Source organism: Theobroma umbraticum, unplaced genomic scaffold (genome assembly GCF_002168275.2).
Source record: "Theobroma umbraticum cultivar Fairchild unplaced genomic scaffold, ASM216827v3 scaffold_51.0, whole genome shotgun sequence".
In the NCBI taxonomy this organism is placed as follows: domain Eukaryota; kingdom Viridiplantae; phylum Streptophyta; class Magnoliopsida; order Malvales; family Malvaceae; genus Theobroma; species Theobroma umbraticum.
Window position 1 is genome coordinate 6883093 of NW_018397260.1, and position 21937 is coordinate 6905029.

General features: G+C 35.9%; 4 protein-coding genes across 9 annotated transcripts; 3 read left to right on the forward strand and 1 right to left on the reverse strand.

Annotated features, from left to right (window-relative positions):
* Positions 1 to 387: 387 nt before the first annotated feature.
* Positions 388 to 3627, forward strand: LOC110416395 (uncharacterized). Its single transcript, XM_021428394.2, has 13 exons — positions 388 to 520; positions 688 to 747; positions 851 to 970; positions 1060 to 1179; positions 1378 to 1519; positions 1641 to 1811; positions 1883 to 2038; positions 2117 to 2223; positions 2336 to 2426; positions 2521 to 2662; positions 2748 to 2904; positions 3018 to 3134; positions 3243 to 3627. Exons 1-13 carry the CDS (start codon positions 405 to 407, stop codon positions 3625 to 3627), a joined length of 1884 nt encoding a protein of 627 aa, XP_021284069.2. The 5' UTR covers positions 388 to 404.
* A 189-nt stretch (positions 3628 to 3816) lies between these two features.
* On the reverse strand, positions 3817 to 4224 carry LOC149527195 (uncharacterized). The gene is given in 3 exon segments (XM_089783561.1): positions 3817 to 3965; positions 4055 to 4202; positions 4204 to 4224. Coding segments are annotated over 3 exon segments (318 nt in total).
* A 737-nt stretch (positions 4225 to 4961) lies between these two features.
* Positions 4962 to 7436, forward strand: LOC110416397 (transcription initiation factor IIA gamma chain / TFIIA-gamma (TFIIA-S)). The gene is made up of 4 exons (XM_021428396.2): positions 4962 to 5089; positions 5202 to 5342; positions 5426 to 5476; positions 7009 to 7436. The coding sequence occupies exons 2-4, from the start codon at positions 5214 to 5216 to the stop codon at positions 7147 to 7149; spliced, it is 321 nt and encodes a 106-aa protein (XP_021284071.1). The 5' UTR covers positions 4962 to 5089; positions 5202 to 5213; the 3' UTR covers positions 7150 to 7436.
* A 139-nt stretch (positions 7437 to 7575) lies between these two features.
* On the forward strand, positions 7576 to 20819 carry LOC110416392 (phosphoglucan, water dikinase). 6 transcript variants are annotated; one of them, XM_021428384.1, is made up of 32 exons: positions 7576 to 8238; positions 8391 to 8489; positions 8584 to 8693; positions 8792 to 8870; positions 8988 to 9079; positions 9164 to 9317; positions 10004 to 10321; positions 10587 to 10697; positions 10834 to 10932; positions 11041 to 11175; positions 12090 to 12178; positions 12366 to 12500; positions 13317 to 13479; positions 13556 to 13645; positions 13932 to 14117; positions 14668 to 14730; positions 14849 to 14911; positions 15181 to 15240; positions 15332 to 15484; positions 15589 to 15672; positions 15861 to 16037; positions 16150 to 16256; positions 16467 to 16680; positions 16837 to 16940; positions 17025 to 17154; positions 17246 to 17371; positions 18312 to 18422; positions 18621 to 18719; positions 19466 to 19639; positions 19719 to 19811; positions 19981 to 20096; positions 20412 to 20819. In XM_021428384.1, exons 2-32 carry the CDS (start codon positions 8418 to 8420, stop codon positions 20614 to 20616), a joined length of 3912 nt encoding a protein of 1303 aa, XP_021284059.1. In that variant the 5' UTR covers positions 7576 to 8238; positions 8391 to 8417; the 3' UTR covers positions 20617 to 20819. The 6 variants fall into 6 exon arrangements, with proteins under 6 accessions (XP_021284059.1, XP_089639656.1, XP_021284063.1 ...); XM_089783530.1 differs by having other exon boundaries at positions 7576 to 8489; positions 15332 to 15444; positions 15588 to 15672; XM_021428386.1 differs by lacking the exons at positions 7576 to 8238; positions 8391 to 8489 and having other exon boundaries at positions 8592 to 8698.
* Positions 20820 to 21937: the final 1118 nt, after the last annotated feature.

The following is a 21937-nucleotide window of genomic DNA, read 5'->3' on the forward strand; positions in this document are numbered from 1 at the left end:
CCACGGCTTTATTCTGTGCACCAGAGCCGGTTAGCGACTGAGTAAAGAATTCTCAAACAAGAAATTAGGAGATAAATGCTTGCTTTCAAATCCAAGTAAAGCAATACAAAATCAATTCTTATAAGCCATGAAGTCTACATTACGCTTGCTGAGGCAACAAGAAGATTTTCATTAGATATATATAAACCACTAATCAAGATGATTTAATTATGCATTGAATATATAAGTCCCAGGGAAACTGGAGGGCCTCATAGCAATATTACCATGTCGATTCAAGGGGTGCAATTGTACATTCAGGATGATCATGTAAACCAAAATTTCTTTCTCAACGATTTTATTTGTTTAAATACTGACCAAGTTAGAGAAATTTGAAATAAAAGAGTTCATGCCATGCACAGGTGGTGATGGATAATGGCATACTCCAAGTCACAATATCAAATCCAGAGGGAATTGTCACCGGAGTCAGCTATCAAGGCATCGACAATTTGCTTGAAGTTCATAACGAAGAATCCAATAGAGGGTAAATGTCACTGCAACTTCCATTCTTAATTTATCCATTTTATATACTGTAGTTCGTCTATGGTCGACTTTCTTTCTTGGGTTAGAAGAAATTGCCTCTATTTTGTTTTATCATCTTTTTCTTCCCTGAATTTTTTTTTTTAAATTGGAAGTAATTAATATATGCAGGTACTGGGACCTTGTGTGGAGTGACGAAGGAACAGCAGGAACAACAGGGACCTCTTATGTGTATTGAAAGAAAAATGCCCGCTTTTTGCTTTCTTCATATGATATACTACTAGAATCAATTTTTGTAGTTGTACTAGTATCTAAGAAACCAATTAATATGCAGAATTAAAGGGTCGAAATTCAGAGTGATCGTGGAAAATGAGGAACAAGTGGAAATCTCATTCACAAGAGCATGGAGTTCTTCTTTAGAGGGCAAGCACGTTCCTCTAAATATAGACAAAAGGTATGCACATGCAGCGACTCATTTCTATCTTTAACACATATTTAGCTCAACTGAGACACAAGTTTTACTGCCGATTAAACTTTGATCAGGTTCATAATGCTTCGCGGATCCTCGGGCTTCTACTCTTACGCCATCTATGAGCACTTGAAAGAGTGGCCTGGTTTCAACCTGCCACAAACCAGGATCGTGTTCAAGCTTAAAAAGGACAAGTATGCAGAATTTCCTCTTTGTTTAATTGAATTTTCCTTGTTCATAGACTCTTAAGACTTAACCTGCCTGAAGACATTTTTATTTTCCTGGAGAAATTATATGAAAGTTAGTCTTGGTCGGGGGTTCTTCAAGTACAAGCTTAGTAATTCTGTTTGATGGACTTGAATTTTCATAGAAATTGTCATGTCACTTTGCAGGTTTCGCTACATGGCAGTGGCGGATAATAGGCAAAGGCGCATGCCCTTACCAGAGGACCGGTCGCCAAGAAGAAGTAGACCCCTTGCTTACCCTGAAGCTGCCCTACTTGTTCATCCCGTGGAGCCGGAGTTCAAAGGAGAGGTACATCCTTTTAGTTTTTTCCTCATGGGCTTCCTATTTGTTTCATGAACAAAAAAGGTCCCGTTGAACTTAAATTATATTGTTTAAAATACAAAGGCCTTTGGAGTTCCCTGATGTGTAGGTAGATGACAAGTATCAGTACTCCTGCGAGAACAAAGATCTTTATGTCCATGGATGGATATGCTCCAATCCACCAGTGGGGTGGTGGCAAATCACACCAAGCAATGAGTTCCGATCTGGCGGACCAATGAAACAAAACCTTACTTCTCATGTTGGTCCTACAAATTTAGCTGTAAGTAGTCCAAGACCCAAAAAGCAATTAGAAGTAAACTGCATGGTGTTTAACCAAAATGCTACATTTAGATGTTTCTTAGTGCTCATTACGTGGGAGAGGATATGGTGCTGAAGTTTCAACGTGGAGAACCATGGAAGAAAGTCTTTGGCCCCGTTTTCATTTACCTCAATACTTTGATTGATAACGATGATCCACTTTGGCTATGGGAAGATGCTAAAGAACAGGTTAGAAACCACAAGCCACATTTCCTTTACTGCATAATAAACGGGAGAATAACTAAAGCAATACAAATTTGACTTCAGATGTTGACTGAAGTCCAGTCTTGGCCGTACAACTTCCCAGCTTCAGAGGATTTTCCGAAGTCAGAGCAGCGAGGTGGTGTTAGTGGTCGATTACAAGTCAGTGACAGGTAATACTCTCCTGTTCTTCGGCCTCATTTCCCTGCTTGGTTCCTCATTTTTATTGATTCTTCAGTCAGTCAAGGTACGTTTTGATCAACTTGCATAGTTTAACCTGTTTAGGCATGTCAGCCATGACTATATATCAGCAAACGGTGCTTATGTGGGATTGGCACCCCCAGGGGATGCCGGTTCATGGCAAACAGAAAGTAAGGTAACTTTTTGCCTTTTATTTCCTTGTTCTCCAGAGCACTATTCTAAATCTGAATCAATAAAATTGAAAACCCAATCCAAACTACATATATCAGGGTTATCAATTCTGGACCAGGACAGACGCAGATGGCTATTTCTTGCTTAGCGATGTATGCACTGGTGACTATAATCTCTATGCTTGGGTCCCAGGTTTCATAGGGGATTACAAAAAAGGTGCCAACGTTACCATAACTCCAGGTATCAAATTCTTTTATCTCTTCTTTTTAACATCCAATACTAACGTTTCCTGATCCAATTAAACAAATCTCATTCCACCAAGCAGGTTGTGATCTTGACATGGGTGACCTTGTCTATGAACCTCCAAGAGATGGGCGTACACTGTGGGAAATCGGCATCCCCGATCGAACTGCTGCAGAATTCTATGTTCCAGATCCTGATCCCAATTATAGCAACAAACTATATGTGAACCACCCTGACCGGTTAGTTCTCTGTGCTGCAAATTTAATCAAGAGAAAGGATAAGATTATTGTGTAACTTCAAGACGAAGAAGGTAGAGGACTCATGTGAAAACTCGATCATTTTCTTTTATTAGGTTTAGGCAATACGGATTGTGGGAAAGATACGCAGATCTATACCCTAATGGAGATTTAGTTTACACCGTTGGTGTTAGTGACTACAGAACTGACTGGTTCTTTGCTCAAGTTACCAGGTTTTCTCCTACTTATAATTAGTTTTCTATGTTTCTTCATATCTTCAAAACATTGAGTTCTGATTGATAGCAATTGATGCTTAAGAAGATGAAATTGTGTCATTTCAGGAAGAAAGATGATGATAAGTATAAAGGAACCACATGGCAAATCAAGTTCAACCTTGATAACGTAGATCAAACTGGAACCTATAAACTTCGATTAGCTCTAGCAACAGCACATGTTGCAGAATTACAAGTCAGGATCAATAACCCAGAGGCAAATCCTCCTGTGTTTACAACTGGAGTAATTGGGCATGACAACACCATTGCAAGGCATGGAATTCACGGACTATACCGGCTCTACAGCATAGATGTGAACGGTGCTCTGCTTATTGAAGGAGAAAATACCATTTTCTTGACACAGCCAATGTGTAGCAGCGCTTTACAGGGCCTTATGTATGATTATATTCGTTTAGAAGCCCCACCTTCTAACAATTCCACCAACAAACTTTGAACTTTTAATTAATATGAAAATAATGTCTAATACCACATCAATGTATCAAGCTGTGTTCTAATAAATGAAGGGGTCCTCCATATACATGTTTTACTATATTTACTCTAGCCGTTGTTACATAACAGGTAACAGGTTGACATAAAAAAAGGCAAAAAGTTGTAGTTGTATGAAAAGAAGGCAACGTGTTAATTAATGTAGACTAATGTATTTTGACTGCATGGATTTATAGATTCTTTCCTTGGCATTCTCAGCCTCATCAGCTGCTTCAACCTGCCATTTCTGAGCTTGTAATTCAGCTGCCATCACTTCCTTCTCGTTTCTTGCTTTCAGCCTTTTGCCTGTCGCCAAAAACAAGTTAATCTAAGGCTTAAATTCGCCAAGGTTGCAAGAAAGGGTAGTGCAAGATGGCTTTTAGTTTATACCTGACCAACTAAGATGGCTTTGACATATCGAAAACCCTCTTGCAAAGAAAGTGCAAAAGCTAAGCAATCCTTCTTGGTTCGAGACATAAAAGACGTTTTTTGCTCTCTATTGGCGGCGGCGGTAGCGGTGGTCGTCGAAGTGTTTAGTGGTGGTGGAGTACTTTATCTCCTCCATGGCAATTTCTTAAGCCAACTCTCTTTGAGAACGGCATGTGCAAGGAAAAGGACAGTTTTTTACACGTCCTTCCTACACGTGGTAGCTTGCAACCACGCCACGTTTAGTTTATGTTGGCGGTTAGAAGTCCGAGACAAGATGGGCTTAAAGCCTGATGACACCCTTTCAACAATCGGAGTTCCATATGGAGAACCCACCCAATGCCATTCTTTCATGGAAAACTAACTTATTGATGTAAACAAAATTACTATACTAATGCAGTTTCTTCTATGTGAAAATAATAATTAATAACCTCATTTCATATTACTATTTAAGAAAGCTCAAAGGCTTATTTCAGTTTGGTCCATGAAATAAAATAAGCTTAGATGAGCAGCCTCACTATTAAAATATCTTAAGTTTTAATAGAAACTACAAGAAGAATCGTCAAATAATTAACAAACTATCTTACGAAATTAAAAATGGATTAAATTAAATTGTTCAAACAATTTTAATCTTCAATTACATTTGAAAATTCCATTATTTATCTCATTAAAAAAAGAAAGAAAGAAATCCTCAATAATGGAAAAGTTTATGGGCCGTCATTTGGGTCAGATCCGTCACAGCAGGAGGCCCGGACCCAAACTACTCAACAGGCTCTTCCTAAGGTAAAAGAATGGAGGGGCAAAATGGTCATTCTATACATACAAAACTGTCGCTCCTATATATACCCCCATCTACAAAATCTAGGGTATAAAAAGCCCCAAATCCTCTCCGCCCAAAAAAAATTTCTCCCCTTTCGCAAAACCGAACGTTAAACTCCTTGTATCTTCAAAGCTCTACCATTTCCAAACATTCACGATCCGTCTCAACGTTGCCTCCAGATTCCGTAAATTCTTCCTTCAAATTCAACTCCTAATTTAACCTTTTCTTGCTTTCATTTCCTTAATTTTTTTATATTTTCAACATCAAGATGCTAGATTTACAAATTTTTTTTGCAGATCGTGTGAACAATGGCGACGTTTGAGCTTTACCGGAGGTCAACGATCGGCATGTGCTTGACGGAAACTTTAGACGAGATGGTTTCAAACGGTACTCTCAGCCCTGAGCTCGCTATTCAGGTTCTCGTCCAGTTCGATAAGGTACTGTTAACACCTGGTTCCGCTTTTCTCGTTCTTTTTTGTTATTTTATTTATTCATTAATTTAGTTTTTTGTTTTTGTTAGTCTATGACTGAAGCCCTGGAAAGTCAAGTGAAGAGCAAGGTTACCATTAAGGTATACTTTTTTTGTCAAAAAAAAAGGGGTTTTTTTTTAAGAAAAAAGAGAACAGAAAATTTTTTTCTTTATCTTTTTGTGGTTTAAGGTGCTAATGTATTGTATAATTCTCCTTTTTTCTTCTTTTTTTTTTTGTCTCTTGTGGGTGTTACTGTGTTGATTGATTGGGTAAATTGACGGTGAGTTATGGTGGTGATCTGCTATTTCTATGAATAACCACGGTGAGATGTTTTGTTTTATGGAATGCTTAGTATTAATAACTGCGGTGTTATAAGTGAAGCTGATATTAGTTTGCTACGGTCCCTTGATCTTCCCATCCTTTTAAGAAAGATAAATTATGACCATGCATGACTGGTGTTGATCGTGCTACATTAGGGTAAAAGAGTTTCATATATATGGTATCTGATTGTAGTGATTGTTTATTGTTATGTTTCAATAATGAATTGCACTTATAAGAAGTGTGAACTAGCACATACAACATGTGAATCTTTTGTGTTAAACCATGCCTAGAAAGTGTTTTTAACACAGTATGGATTATTTTTAAGAATTTTGAATGCAGAATCGTTAATTATGTTTAACTTCTTCTTGACTTTTATAAGAGTTACTTGTTGTTAAACCACGGGCCATAGTTACCTCTTGTTGTCAAAATGTTCTCTTGGACCACTGTTGGTGGTTAGGACTGCAGGGTAAACATGTCAATTCTATTATCAAAGCCTCACTTGTTATGCACTAATTGTGGGTTATTTTGATTTTAATATAATTGCTAGAGATGGAAGAGATAATGTGTAAAGTCCAATTTTCTTTTACCTTGTGCAGACATCTAGAGATTAAGCTGCGCCTTCTCTCTTTCTTTTTCCCCAACTTTTGTTAACTATGGAAGTTTGTTCATTTTCTGTGACTTTCTTGAGTCAGATATTGTTTTACCTGCTCTTACTGTGAGACATATATGATTTAGAGAGTGTATAGGACATTTCTGGTGTAATTGATGTTCTTCGACAGCACATGCTGCAATTTTTGTTTGCGGCTGAGATTAAGCAGTGAAGTCAATTAGGAATATTTGTTTTTTGCCAATTCCACTCACTCTTGCTGGCTTAGAAATAACCTCACGCCATACAGAAGGCTTGAAATAATAGATGTGTGAAAAGCTTGCTTCTTTGACGAAGTTCCTTTTTTATCATATTCGTAAATATGTATTTCCTTTTTGGTCAAATATCCTTGTTTTGCGATAACAGTTAAAGCTGGTGGTTGGTAATACCTCTTTCTTTTATGCATTACGCATCATTTACTGGGTATTTCCTTTTTGGTCAAATTTACTTGGGTTTCTAATTTATGTTACTGAACTTCTACAACAAAATCTTTAGCTGCTTTCTGCTGCTTGTTTTGGCCTTTGATCATTTATAAATTTGTGATTTGAGGGCTTCTATATTTTTATTGAAAAATGTTCAAATCTACATACATTGTGCTGGCATTGCAATACAAACCTGCGGTGATATTCCCATTTGAACACTGATCCTGTCTTGTATGTGCTACAGGGGCATCTGCACACTTATAGATTCTGCGACAATGTGTGGACCTTCATCTTACAGGATGCTACATTTAAGATTGAGGATGCTTCTGAGACTGTTGGTCGGGTGAAAATAGTAGCATGTGATTCAAAGCTGCTCTCGCAATGAAATGTCAATCAGTGTTGTGTCTGATGATGGTGCAAGGGGATCGTTGACTGAGATTGAATATATGTTGTAAAGCCATCAACCTCTATTGGATGAATTTTTCTTGGTACTTCTTTTTGTTTTTCTTTCTGATAACATAATGGACAACGGTGAAAATTTTAGGACAAAAAGATGGAACCTCTGTACTTATGATAAGAATGGTTTCTGTTCCCTGTCAACCTATTTCACCAGCTTGAATAGGATATGGCGGTCTTAGTATATTCATGGAACGAGTTGCCTGTTTGATCTTCCCTTCTTGATTGAATTGATTTTTCCTCTTCCAGTCATTCTGTACATTTTTCCTGGGTGTTCTAGTTTATTATTCCATCATGAGGCCATTTACTAGTTAAAGCTCAATATTGAACAAAAATTTCCTCGTTAGACGAGAAATAGGTGCTGAACTGAACAAGAGTTTGCAAAACGCCAACCCGATGTTACCTCCTTTGCTTTTGTGAAAAGGCGTCATCTCTCCATTCTCTCTGCTTGCTGTTTCTGTCATCAATGCAGGCGATGATGATTTCAGAACCCGCACTTTCTTCCAGTGGGAATCTATATTCGCATCACACTGCGCTTTTGCTTTTAGAATTTCAAAGCGTGGCTCTAGCCCAGGCTCCAAGCATCTGATTCTCTTCCATCTTTTCCCCAAGTTCCCTTTTCTTAACGGAATTCCAGCTCCTCTTCCTATTCCAGTAAGAAAGCCTTACCTCGACTGCCCTTGTTTTCCATCTTCCATTGAAAGAAAATCAACTGAAGGACGAGGAGGGAAAAAGGGAAAACTAAATATTCTTCAAACGAGCTGAATCGGTGCCCTATATTCATTTGAGACAGTAGTAAAGCAAATGGATTCCAATCAACAAAAAGTTGGGGCTTTGAAAGTGATCCCCTTCTGGCAGTACTTATATATATATATATATATATATATATATATATATATATATATATCATCTGAATGGCAGTTGTCAGATGAAATGAATTACTTCAATGTGAACTTCCGCTCCAAATCAAGTATGGTCCATGGACCATGGAATCATGTTTGAAGATTTATTAGTGATGGTAATTCAATATTCCCTTCAAGAATATCAATCATCACATTTTCACTTTTAAAGATACTCCAGCATTTTATGTAACTATGATTGGACAAAAGAGAGTTTATTGCTTATAAAAAAGGTGTTTGTCACTCAAACATGGTCTTGCAAAACGATTAGGTTTCACTGTGTTTGTGAACAATTGCCATGGCGACCTCCAGTAGTGTACAGGTTCCTCGAGTTCTTCATTTTCAGCTTATTGATGGGATGCAACTTCAGGTTTTAACTTTCCCTTTTGAACGGAGTTTATTACCATTGTTGGAAATTGTTCTCCTAATATCATTGTTCTTTCGATCTTATGCCTTTTGTGAAGATTAATGTCTCTGGATGTTCGAGTGGGCGCAATGCAAGAGTTGAACTTCAGCTCAAAAACTGCACAAGAACTTGGTTTCTTCACTGGGGTTTTGTTTACCATGGGAATTCGTAAGGCCAGCACTGAAAACCTTCTATAAAATATCAATTCTATTTACTTGGTTTTTTTGGCTCCTCAACAATATCTTGAGAATCATATCCTTCTGCAGGAACTGGTATATCCCTAATGAACATTCTTCAGGGGCAAAATATTATAAGCAAGGTGCAATGCAAACACCATTTGTGAAGGTGTAATTTTATTTTGACCTTTATGCTCTGTAGTTTATTTGGATGTTATTGTTCTCAGAAGCAAATAAGAATTCATTACTAATTTTAATTTGATGAAATGTCTGATTTAAACTGCAGAATGGAGAGACATATGTTGTCAATATTGAGTTGCGAGACCCTAAGATACATGCTATTGAATTTGTGTTGAAGGATGGCAGCCATGACAGATGGTCGGTATTTCCTTTGGGCCATCCCCATTTTTTTGGTTGTGGATTTTGAGATATTTGAAATTCTTGTCTAACTTTGCTTTCCAGGTTGAAACTAAATCATGGGAATTTCCATGTAGAGATTCCTGAACATGATGCAAGTGCTTCTTTTCCATCTATACCAAAAGATCTAATAGATCGAAAGGCATATCTAATTTGGGAAAGCCGAGGCAGACCCCAAAGCTCTCCAGAACAGCAAAAGGTGGTTGTGGTGCAAAAAATTGGATTATATTCTCAATTACCTTAAGCATGAATTAATGTACTGTTTTGCATTTCTTCAAGTTGGATTCATCAAATGTTCTCTGCTATCTAACTTCCCTTTCCTTTGTGGTAATTAAATTTAGGTCGTAAGGAAATTCAGAAACATTTTAAAGTTATTGAAAAAGTAGTGAAACATTTGGCATGCATGTTCTGATTTTCCAAAAAGTTCGTCTACCCAATAAAACGTTTGATGCCTGAGTAATCTGAGATTCTCTCTGCTGTTTATGTTACCATCAGCTCAGTATGACTTTGCTGAAAATTTTGATATCACAATGCAAAATAAAAGTGTAGTGTATCTTTAGAATACTATATTCGTTTTGTACTGATTCAGATTAAAACTTGAAACCTTTCAATTTCTGAAGATATTTTGTTTCTACCTAAGTATTGCCTGTGGAAATTTTCTCAGTGGTATGTGTTTGTTATCATTTCATTTCTCTTCTGTATATTACGATGTTTCTTGTCCTCCTTTGCTCTCTCAACTGTCTGCTTTTAACTTAGAAGGCCAATGCTTGAAAATAGTGTAGCTCAGATATGTGGTTGGTGCTATTGCAACATCAACCAGGTAATATCATTATCAGATGTTGCCAATCTAGGTATTTATATATAACAGTGAGCACATTGGTGCAGCAAGATTATGCAGATGCTATAACAGAGCTCCAACATCAGCTGTCCAAGGGAATATCCTTGAATGAGTTACAGCTTGGCTATATGAATGCAAGTACAAAATCAAAAGCCCAGGTTGGTGTAGAGCCATCAAGGTGTGAAACACCATCATCTTATCGTAGAAGACATGATGTTGAGAAGTGGTTGCAAAGGTGCTCTAAGGAGCACAAGAACATGACTGGTCCTCCTTCATCATCTTTGACAAATCTCGTGGAGAAATCAATTGGAGGAAATAACGTGGTCTCACAGCAAAATTTTTGTGTTGGCAACAATGAAATTGTGGTTAGTCTTATTGCTATAATAATTTTCCGTTTGTTGGATGAGAGTAAAAATGGTGATGGACATCGCCATGGTTTGAATCCACTTTAGTTATTTAATTCAGAAAGAGATTTTGCTTTACCGATTAGCCGGTCATCTCATTTTCTTTTAGTCAATGATTATTGAATTGATACCTAATACACATCTATAGAAATGAGATCAACTTCTAATATCTCTGAAACAAGAACTCATATTTGCTATTTGGTTTTTTATTATCTTTGTTTTTCAGGTTCTTTCTAAAGTTGTAACCGGTGATTATCACATATTGGTTGCTTCGAATGTGAAAAGCACTGCAGTTCTTCACTGGGGAGTGTCAAAATCATCAGCTGGTGAATGGTTGGTAAGAGACTCGGTCCTTCATTTAGTAGGAGATATATTATTATAAATAGAGTGCACTGACACTGGAATTTTCTAGCTATTGTCTGCTTTTAGAAATCTTACTTCAACTCACTGCCTGCTTTCATCACTGATTCCAGACTCCTCCATCAGATATGTTGCCTGAAAAGTCAAAAACGGTTGTTGGAGCATGTCAGACTTATTTTATAGATATATCAACTACAGAAGGATCCTTTAAGGTATTTTGTAAAAAGTAGTTTTTCACGAGTACTTTTGCCTCATTTTTGTTATATGCTAACGTGTTGTATTGATTAAACACCCCGCCACCCCCCCACCGGGACAAAAAGTTAGTAGATATTAATTTGCAGCAAAGGAAGTTTGTTGGTATTCAATTTGTGATCTGGTCTGGCGGGTCTTGGATTAAAAATAATGGGGCTAACTTCTTTGTAGCTTTACAACCTATGCAGCCGCCAAATGGGAAGGTATTACTCTTAATTACCTTGTATTGAATGGTTGCTTACATTGCTGGCACTATACTATAGAATATATCATTATAGAAGGAACCTTGCTTTTTGCAATAGATGTTTGGAAATACAAACAGCCTATGCATTCTGAGAAGGTTTTTCACATATAAAAGTTTTGCGGTCTCCTTCGAAGCACTAGCATCATTAGCACAGTGTACAATGGTTTATTTTCCCCATCACTAAAATTTGTTCACCCAATTTCAGAGTTTGGTTTTTGTCATGAAAGTGAAACCAGTCAAGTGATATGAGAAAATTTGACAAGGGGATCTTCCACTCCATAGTTAGTCTTATTACTGAATAGTGTATATTGTCACTTCCCCTGTTTCATAACCAAAAATAGGCTTTAAAACCACATTAGTCCTTAGCATTTGATGGAAGGATTGAATATCCACAACACCAGAGCTATTAAGATTTCTGAATGCTGGGCCATTAAAGTTGAGGATGAATGGCTTAAACCATGTGATATTATGGTTTATATAAATATTTCAAAAGAAAATGGAAACTTGAATTTGAGCTATTGATGCCAGGAAAACCATTATCGAAGGCGGACTGCATTTGAACAGAATCTTTAGCTGGTTTGCTGGAAGTAATGAAGTAATAGTTATGGGTCTAACTATTTTATTGAGGAAAAGAAGTTCAGAAATGCTCATTTTTGTGACTGCCTTTTTGATGATCTGATAAAATAGTTACACATTCACACCGAAGAACATGGAGAACTAATTGCCTTTTGTCTTAGTTAATTATCTGATGCTAGTCATATAGCATTTCTTTTAACCAATTTCCACATCACCATTATTTTCAGTCTCTTTTGGCTAAGTTGTTAGGTAAATTGTTGGTATTTTTCATGGAAATGTGGAGTACCTTTTTTGCAGGCTGATGGGTACAGGAAAGGAATTGTCAAATGGTTGCTTGATGAAATATCTGTAAGAGAAAAGGAGGCTGAGAGGTCCTTGATGCACAGGTAACTTTAAACGATGAGCCAAGCACATGATAAATGAATCTAAGCAGATCCATACTTTCAGAGTACTGTCAATTTGGAAACATCAGGACCATTTCTCAGCATCATACAGCAGCTGAGATTGTAGGATCTTGCTAATATATCTCTTTACCTTGTTTTGCCACTAATAACTTACATACTCAACTGTCAGGTTCAATATTGCAACAGAGTTGACAGAACGCTGCAAAGTTGAAGGAGAATTAGCACTTATTGGTATATTAGTCTGGATGAGGTTCATGATGTGCAGGCATCTTACGTGGAACAAGAACTATAATGTGAAACCTCGGTAAAATTTGCATGTCTTACTTGCTTTAATGAAGAACATTCTTGATAGATCTTGACTCCACATAAGTTCCCATGCTCCCTCCCTCCCATGAGATAATGGTATTTTCCCCTATTCTTAACACAAACTGTAGGAAAGTATTTCAGATTATTTTCATATTCATAGTTGCGTTCTCCAGATTTAAAAGATAAACAAATTCTATTTGTGATACGCGTCCCTTGAAACGGATTAAGTTTATGGGACGGTGTTGTGGAAGGGTTTGGTTTAGTTTGAGGTACACTAGGTACTTGGGTGGATGGTTCTTTTTTTCGACCTTATGTTTGTAGCGGTGCTCCATTAGAGAGAACCTGCTAGATCTCTTGAGTTTTGAGTACTCAAAAACTTGAATAGATGCTGAACACCCTCCTTTTATTAACTTCAGTCCTTTTAAACTACAACTTGGTGGAATAACCACCCTTAAAGCCAAGAAAGTGGAAAAGGTGGAGACACACACAAACCTCCAATAACATGAAAACAGAAAAACTGCCACTAACAATAAAATAAGGTGGAGACATAACCTCCAACAACTGAAATGGAAACTACCACTAACAATAAAATAGGAACCACAATGAAACTGTTAAGAATAAACTGCCAGCAACCAATCAGATATGTTGATTTAGTTTATACTTCCCATGTGTGAATCGCTTGTAAACTAAGGGATTATCAGATGTGCTAACATATTGTCATACAAATTGAGATGTGAAAAGTTGATTTGAAGATTCTATAGCACATTTAAGCAATATTAGCCTATTAAGTCAGTGTCTTCAAAAATTTTTGCAGTGAAATTAGTGAAGCTCAAGACAGGTTTACCAATTTACTGCAAAGAACATTTTTGGACCAGCCAAATGACCGAGAGATTGTAAGGCTAGTAATGACATTTGTTGGTCGTGGAGGTCAGGGTGATGTTGGGCAGAGAATTCGTGATGAAATACTAATGATTCAGGTATGTCAAATTAATGTCTTACAGAAATGGGTTGTGCATCATTTGGGCAAAACTAATTCTCCAGCTTGTTCATTAGAGAAATAATGATTGCAAAAGTGGGATGATGGAAGAATGGCACCAAAAGTTGCACAATAACAGTAGCCTGGATGACGTGTTTATTTGTGAGGTATGTAATTAATTATCAAGGAATTACTATTAGGACAGATGACGTAAATAAACTGAAGAAATTGAGGATCTTTTGAAGGTTCATATAAATTAGTCATAGACATTATGCTTTAAGTGAATTGGGCATATTCTGGAACGTTCTATTTATCTCTAAATACAAGGTGAGGACATTTTAGCTGTGAGCTAGACTGACTGAAAAGCTAAGTCAGGGAATTATATTTGATTGGATAAACAAGTTCACATAGATAGACATACCGTTAGTGGAATCTTGTCTTCTTTTGCAACAGGCACTATTAAATTATCTGAGATGTGGTTTGAAGCGTGATGTTTATTGGAAAACATTAAATGCCCATGGTCTCACAAAGGAAAAACTCGCAAGTTATGACCGCCCAATTGTGTCAGAGCCTCATTTCAGGATGGAAGCTAAAGAAGGTCTCATCCATGACCTTACAATGTACTTGAAGACATTGAAGGTATCAATACTGTATGGACCAAGTACTATATTTTTCATGGAAGTTTAACCTGTCTTTTCTGCTCACATTTACTGAAGTAAACATTAAGGAAGTTACATGATCATGCTCTTAATTTTGATAAAAATTCATCAAGTTTGACTTAACTGCTTGGAACGTGGAGTTGAATCCTGCAAATAAATTTGATGAAAACTACCAATCAAGAAGAAGTCAGCTTCTTAACAAGGAATCTGAGTTACCAAATGCTAGTGACTAAAATTTGCAAATAGAAATTAGCAAGAAATCCCTCTATCTGATATAAATTACAGTGTTTGTAAGTATCTTCAAGGAGCAGATCAAATAAATTGCCACGTTCCAAAATTTTTTTGAAATTATCCTTCATTCATAGTGTGTATGACCTAAGATATTTTCAAGACAGACCATTATTAATTTGGTGTCTTTTAAGTCAATAATAGCTATAATCATGCTATTAAAACTTTCCTTTTAAGTCCTAGTCATAATTTTTATGTTCATCTAGCTATTACTTCTTATTGTTTGTGACAACATGCCACAGGCTGTGCATTCTGGTGCAGAACTTGAATCCGCTATTGAAAGTTGTTTGGCTTCCCCCTTCAAGGTTAGTTACAGCAACATCAGACAAGGAATTCTTTGGAGTTGTGCATATTTTCCATTTCCTTAACCATCAATTTTGAGTTGTTACAAACTCAAATATCCATCTTCTTACTGGTCTTTAGAATCAGGATTTTGCAAGAGCAGATAGAGTTAATGCCTTTGGTGGTTTATCACTAAAGTTGCAGGTAAGTGTCTCTTCCTTTTTTCTGTGAGTTTATGCATACTATCTTTCTCTTATGTGTCATAAGAGTCTTTATATGGGCATTCATAATAAGCATACTATTCATGACATTTCAACTTATGGATCAGTATTTTGGTTTGGTATCCGAGAATTATTTATACTAATCTGGATTATAATTTTTCTGATTCACTGTTCTTTCTTGAAAAATTTTCTTATTTTTCACCCTAAACAATGTAATGGGGAATGACTTTTTTCATTGTTGTCAAATCCCAGGGCTGCCTGAACTTTGTCAAAACTCATATAGGTGATGAAAACATTGGCCCTTTGATGGAGGTTAGAATTTGTACTTGGAGTGAAATGAAGCTTATTTTATTCAAATTCTAGGTACATTACGTGCGATTGAATATATTTTTTTGCAGTGCAGAAGTTGCTGGAATCCCGCATTGAGATTCGCCCTCTTCTCCTGACAACTCATAGATTAGCAAAAGAGCTGCTATTCCTTGATCTTGCTTTGGCTTCAGCTGTTAGAACAACCATGGAAAGGAGACTTAAAAATTTTAACTTTAAATATCCACCAGTAAATGTTTTATTTAATTAAGTTGTCTGAATATATTTGCAAACCAGCAAACTTAGAGCATGAAGACAACCCATTTATACTTGTTTGTCTTACTTGTGAATCAGGAAATCATGTTCTTCATTTCCTTGGTGCTTGAAAATTTGTGCCTGTCCACAGTCAACAATGAAGATCTCATTTACTGTACAAAGGTATATTACTTTTGTGAGCTTTATTGAAACAATAACCTTTTCATTGTGATGCATTTGTGGCTAATAGCTTTGTCATTTACTTGACTATCTATGGTATTAAACTTTTATTCTCTATTAAGTAGTGGTGAAATAATGCTTGATGCTTATTTTAGGACTCACCAATTGTTGTTTTCTTTCAACTTTCACAGGATTGGTATCGTGTCTCTGAATCATACAAACCCAGGGATGTTCAGTGGGCATTACAGACAAAGGCTATTCTTGATCGACTGCAATTAGTACTTGCTGACAGGGCCCTCGATTTCCAGAATAAGATCCAGCCTAGTGCTGAATATCTTGGTAAACTTCTTGGCATTGGGAAAACAGTGGTATGTGATTCAACTTCGACATATATTTGATGATGAAAGTGATGTTTAGTTCTCAGTTTTACACCATCTGGGAATGTATTTTGCATCTAAAATTCTTTTATTCTGCTGTCAGATAGATACTTTGGCGGAAGAATTAGTAAGAGCAGGATCGGCTGCTGTTCTTTCTATGCTCATTAATCGTTTTGACCCCATTCTTAGAAAAGTTGCAAATTTAGGAATGTAAGTTTTCAATGAAACCTAGTTGTGTGCTGAATAGCCATGTAGTTTACTCAAATCTGGCTGTAATATGTTTATATTTGAACTGATATGATAGGTTTCCTTTCAGCTTCATAAGGTTTTTTCATTAGTGAAGATGGTTTTCTATTTTGTGGACTCTTTTTTCTGGTATGGTGTTTGCTCTCAATATTTGCTGAAGTTTGTGTTTAACAGTTGGCAGGTTATCAGCCCTGTTGAAGTGTGTGGTTTTGTAACTTCAGTGAATGAGCTGATTACCGTTCAGAGAAAAGTTTACCAAAAGCCAACTGTTATTATTGCTACTAGAGTAACTGGAGAGGAGGAGATTCCAGATGGGGTTGTTGCAGTGTTGACATCTGATATGCCAGATGTCCTGTCTCATGTGTCTATCAGAGCAAGAAATAGTAAGGCACGTGTCTTTTGTGTCACTTATCACAACTTTTATTTAAGCCACTCTGTCACAAAAAAGTGAATATTTTCACCTTATCTGCAAGTTCAAAGTTACCCTAATTGCTTAGCTTGAGAAAAGCAACATATATAATTAACTTACAGCAGCATGGTGCAGATATGCTTTGCCACATGCTTCGATCAAAATAATTTCAGGAATCTCAAGTTGAAGGAGGGACGACCTGTATCTATAAAACTGAAGTCCTCAAATTTGATAATCAGGCACGCTAATAATAACTGCTTGACCAGTAATCTTTTACACCTTTTCACTAATACTATAATGAACTGTTTTTCCTCCACTTGCAGTGACATCAGTGGCTCTAACTTATCTCTAAGTTCCCTTGTTTCTTCTTCCATTCCTCGACAAGTCACCCTTAAGAGAAAGACCTTCTGTGGTAGATATGCTCTTTCACTGGAGGAATTCACCACTGAAATGGTTCGCTCATTCCACTTTATTACTCTTGATAGAATGAATGATTAGTTTGCAGGATATATCTGAGTGAAACCAACAATCTTCTTTGATTCAGGTTGGAGCCAAATCTTGTAATATAAAATTTTTAAGAGGAAGGGTGCCATCATGGATCAGGATTCCAATGTCAGTTGCAATACCATTTGGAGCTTTTGAAACTGTTGTATCCGAAGACATTAATAAGGTAACTACTTTCTATTGTGCATCGCTTATATCAGTTAAATTTTAATTTTCTATATACCATTGTCTTTTGTTTCTTTAGGTGTTCCATTCTCTTTTCTTTTTCAATTTCTTTCAAATGTACCTGTAAGACTGAAAGGAAAAGGTTATATGAGAGCAAAAGTTCACTGCAGGTTCAAACTAAAAAGGGGATTAGTTATCTATACAGGTGTAAGTTTACTTTTACTTTGACCTGTAAAGTTATGAAAAGATCTCAATGGAAGTTCTACCAGCAAGGTCAGAATCTAAGATATATGTCCACATCTAGAAACTAAGTACTGGCACATTAGAGATCATTGGATGCCAGACTTTATCTATTTGGAGTGAGCCATATTTAGAACCTTGGCAGTCAACCTTGATGAACATTTTTCAGTTAATTGGCTTTCTACTTAGTCTAAGACTTACATCTTTGAATATTCACATTCTTCATGTCAAATGTAATTCCTTCGTTAGAGGCTCAATACTCAAGTTGGAGGCCTCACAAGCTTATAATACACAGAATTAATAAAAAGGCAATCAGAAACCCTTGCAGTCTTTTCTATAATTATAGGTCTTCTACCTCCGCCTTCCTGAATAGTACTTGGATATTCCATTCTTTCTATTTCTTCCAGGGTCTACACATCTTGGTTCACAAAGTGAGCAGGTGGAGATAAGTAGAACAGTAACAATTTCACCAGACATGGTGCATAACTGACTGGTATCTTATGCTACCCTTGGATTTTAAGACCAACTCAAAAAGTCAAAATACTTAGGAATGAAATTGTAGTTCTCAAAATATCTTATGGATTTTTTTATCATGGGTAATTATATTCTAAAGTTTGATATTTGTGTTTCAGATGAGTATGCAAGTTTGATATCTGCAATTTGCTTTTCTTTCTCTGAATTTTAATGCTTTATTTTTTCAGGATATAGGAAACAAGATTACATTTCTTCGCAAATTAGTGCATGGTGGTGATGTTTCCAAACTTCAAGAAATAAAAGGAGCTATTCTACAAATGAGTGCTCCTTTGTCTTTGGTAATTTTAATTCATTGGTATTTAACTGCACTATGGCATTGTTGCTGTCAAACAGGTCCTATGTTATAGCAATCTGAATATGAAGACACTTCCTACAAAATTTTTTATTGTTTATGCATATAAATATCAAGATAGTTAATATGTCATACCTACTAATCTTTCAAACTGAGAATTTTGTATTTTTGAACTTTGTGGTAGACCACTGAACTTAAGAGCAAAATGAGAAGTGCTAGAATGCCCTGGCCTGGTGATGAAGGTGAAGGCAGGTGGAACTGTGCTTGGGAAGCAATAAGAAAGGTTGGATTTTCTTTGGCATATAATGCATTTTCTTATTCTTTCTACTGATCCTTTTTCCTTTTCCTTTTCTCTTTTGTTACTGGCATCATAATTTCCTATTAAACAATAAATTTTAACAACTCTTGTAAGGTTCAGGTTGGTCACACTCTGCTCTTGACAGTTTCAATGGTTTTTTGGTTCAACTTCACAATCTGAAACAGGATATCTACTCATTTTTTATCAGCCAAGTTGAGATGAATGGTGTCCACTAGTAAGGGTTTTAAGACATATATACAAGTTAGACACTAGCTGGGCCTTCACATGATGCATTCAACCAAGAGGCTAAATTTTGCCTCTCCTAAACCAGGATTCAAGAAGCACCCTACTATCTTTGGAGCCAGCATGGTGCCACCCCCTTTTCACATTGTTACTTTTCCGGACGGAACTTTTAGTTTCTGATACTACTTTTAAAATTGGAAGGTCAGATAAAGAACCAGAACAAAGTTCTTGACATCAGCTTAATCAAGAAGTTTAAGGGGTTAGGTCAAGGTCTTTTCCTTACATGTTAATCCTTCAAATTTATCCACATTTCACTCTTGTTGGATTCTAACCAGAACATAATTAATAATATTATTTGAATTCCTTTGTTACGGATGTTGATAGTCAGTTGAAATGAAAGTTTATGGCAATATAAAAGCCATATTATTATTTATTGAAACAACTTGGTGCCCTTCCGAAGAGTCACCTTTCTTTTACTATATATGCAGGTTTGGGCTTCAAAATGGAATGAAAGAGCATATTTTAGTTGTAGGAAAGCTAAACTTAATCACGAAGACCTCCGCATGGCTGTATTGGTTCAAGAAGTCATTTGTGGTGATTATGCTTTTGTCATTCACACAAAAAACCCATTATCAGGAGACACCTCAGAAATATATGCAGAGGTAAGCCCACCCTTTTTGTTCTATGTGTACTAAGTTATCTCAAGAGCATTTTTCATCTATGTTCTTGGGTTAAAAGCAGATTGTGAAAGGTTTGGGAGAGACATTGGTGGGTGCATATCCAGGACGCGCTATGAGCTTCATTGCAAAAAAGAACAACATAAAATGTCCTATCGTAAGGCCCTTTTGTTTCTTTTGCATCTACTATCTGTCGATACATGCCCTATGTAATTCTGGATAAGCATACCAGATCAATATTCAATTGGCTTTTGTTTTCTAAGTTTTTGCTTACCAAAATTTTAGGAGGCTAAGAAATTTTTTTATTTTTTCACAATAATCTTCAGGTTACTGGTTATCCAAGCAAGCAAATAGGACTATACTCTAAGCCGTCTATCATTTTTCGCTCTGACTCAAATGGTGAAGATCTTGAGGGATATGCAGGTGCCGGGCTTTATGACAGGTTCGTTCTGAAGTGAATTTTGGACAATGTTTTGCAAACAACAAAAGGATTATAAGTAGTTATTTATTTATAGACTGACATGATCAAATATTGAACTGTCACCTCTTATGTCTTGTATTCATAGTATTCTCCAAACAAAGTAATCCTAGCCACCAATCCATCTTGTCATTGAAATGGTGATCATGATGGTATATTTAGTGATGAGGATCTCATCAAATGTTCCTTGACCTAGGTTTTATTTTGGCATGCATACAGTGCTTCACATTTTTTGTTTAAAAAAATGCCTTTGTAATATGCCTTTCTTAAATATGTTAGTGTACTTATGGACAAAGAGGAAAGCATGGTTTTGGATTACTCCATCGATCCAATGATCGTTGACAAAACTTTTCAGATCTCACTCTTCGCAAAAGTTGCAGAGGCAGGGAAAATTATAGAAACCCTTTATGGTCGTCCCCAGGACATTGAAGGAGTAATAAAAGATGGAATTGTTTATGTTGTTCAGGCAAGACCGCAGGTCTAATATTCTTGACCTCCTGTAATCTTTCAGCTCTATTGTAGTTGAACTTTACAAGCTGATGTAAAGTCATGAAATTTCTAATCAAACCGGGATCATGACCTACACCTTGATTTGTTCAGCATCTTTTAATGAACTCATACATTGGTTTTCATAAACCTGTGGATTGTGATGATCAGCAATGGTGGAACTATGAATGCAAGAAAAATCTGGATGATGGCACAGAAGATTTCTCTTGCAGGTATAGTGCAAAAGACTTATAGGTACAACACAACCATATATAACAGCAAAAATAATAGTAACAAACTTAATTATTTGTTAGTAACCATAACATCACTGGTTGAAATTCTTTTCTATACTTGTTAAATAAGTACGGAAAACTTTTGTACCAATTATGTGTTACTAGTAGCTCCAAGGGTGAAATGACAGTAAAAATAGAAACAAAGGAACAAAGAAGGAAAGAAATGAAGTTATTGCGAAAAGAGGCTTTTTGATTTGACATGCCTCAGGAACGTGCTTCAATTTGAAAGCTAAATCTTGAAGCTGACGTGGCCATCCTAATGTCTTTTGTGGCATTGTAGCTTTCAAGCATATTATGATTCGATTCTATGCTATGGCTTGTTTTATTCAAGGAAAAGTAACTTTGCCTATTATAATTAAACATATATTCAAATTCATAAAGTCAAGTTAGATCAAGCTTTTATCATTTTTTTAATCACAATTCAATTTAATTTTGAAATATTTAAAAAATAAATTAGATTTAAATTTTAAAAAGATTATTTATGTAGATAAGTGAAATACATAATAAAATATAAAAAATGTTTTCAATTTAATTTATAGAATAAATTTTTTGTGATAAGGTATAAAATTAAATTTACACATTCTTCTTTTTATGAATTAATATTAAATTATTAACTTAATATAAACAATCAAAACAATTGAATTGAAGATTGTGACCCAATTTATATTTTCAACCTCCTTTAGTAGGAATTAAAAATGTAACGTTCGTCCTAAAAATGGCTTGGGTCAAGGTTTTAGCCATTCCCTCTGTATTTTTAAGGAACAAATGTTCGTTTGTTTGGTTATCACCTGCTCCAAGGAATAATCATCCCTTTAAAATGGTTATTTTCCAAAATAAGTTAAACTAGGGAATAGCTAATATTAACACCTCTTATGATATTAGCTATTCCTTGGTTAAGGAATAGCCTTAAAAAATAAAGATCAAAATATCGTTTATAAATTTGAAAAATTACATATTATATATTATAAAAAATAATATTTTTAAATTTAAAAATTAATTAAAATTATTAATATTTGAATCATAATA

Coding starts and splice junctions, on each gene's coding strand:
- LOC110416395 (XM_021428394.2), top strand. CDS start 405: ATGGATAATGGCATACTCCAAGTCACAATATCAAATCCAGAGGGAATT. Junction 748..850: donor ACAACAGGGACCTCTTATGT/GTATTGAAAGAA, acceptor ATTAATATGCAG/AATTAAAGGGTCGAAATTCA. Junction 2,905..3,017: donor TATGTGAACCACCCTGACCG/GTTAGTTCTCTG, acceptor TTCTTTTATTAG/GTTTAGGCAATACGGATTGT.
- LOC110416397 (XM_021428396.2), top strand. CDS start 5,214: ATGGCGACGTTTGAGCTTTACCGGAGGTCAACGATCGGCATGTGCTTG. Junction 5,343..5,425: donor TTCTCGTCCAGTTCGATAAG/GTACTGTTAACA, acceptor TGTTTTTGTTAG/TCTATGACTGAAGCCCTGGA. Junction 5,477..7,008: donor AGAGCAAGGTTACCATTAAG/GTATACTTTTTT, acceptor TATGTGCTACAG/GGGCATCTGCACACTTATAG.
- LOC110416392 (XM_021428384.1), top strand. CDS start 8,418: ATGGCGACCTCCAGTAGTGTACAGGTTCCTCGAGTTCTTCATTTTCAG. Junction 8,871..8,987: donor TGCAAACACCATTTGTGAAG/GTGTAATTTTAT, acceptor TTTAAACTGCAG/AATGGAGAGACATATGTTGT. Junction 15,673..15,860: donor ATCTCATTTACTGTACAAAG/GTATATTACTTT, acceptor CAACTTTCACAG/GATTGGTATCGTGTCTCTGA.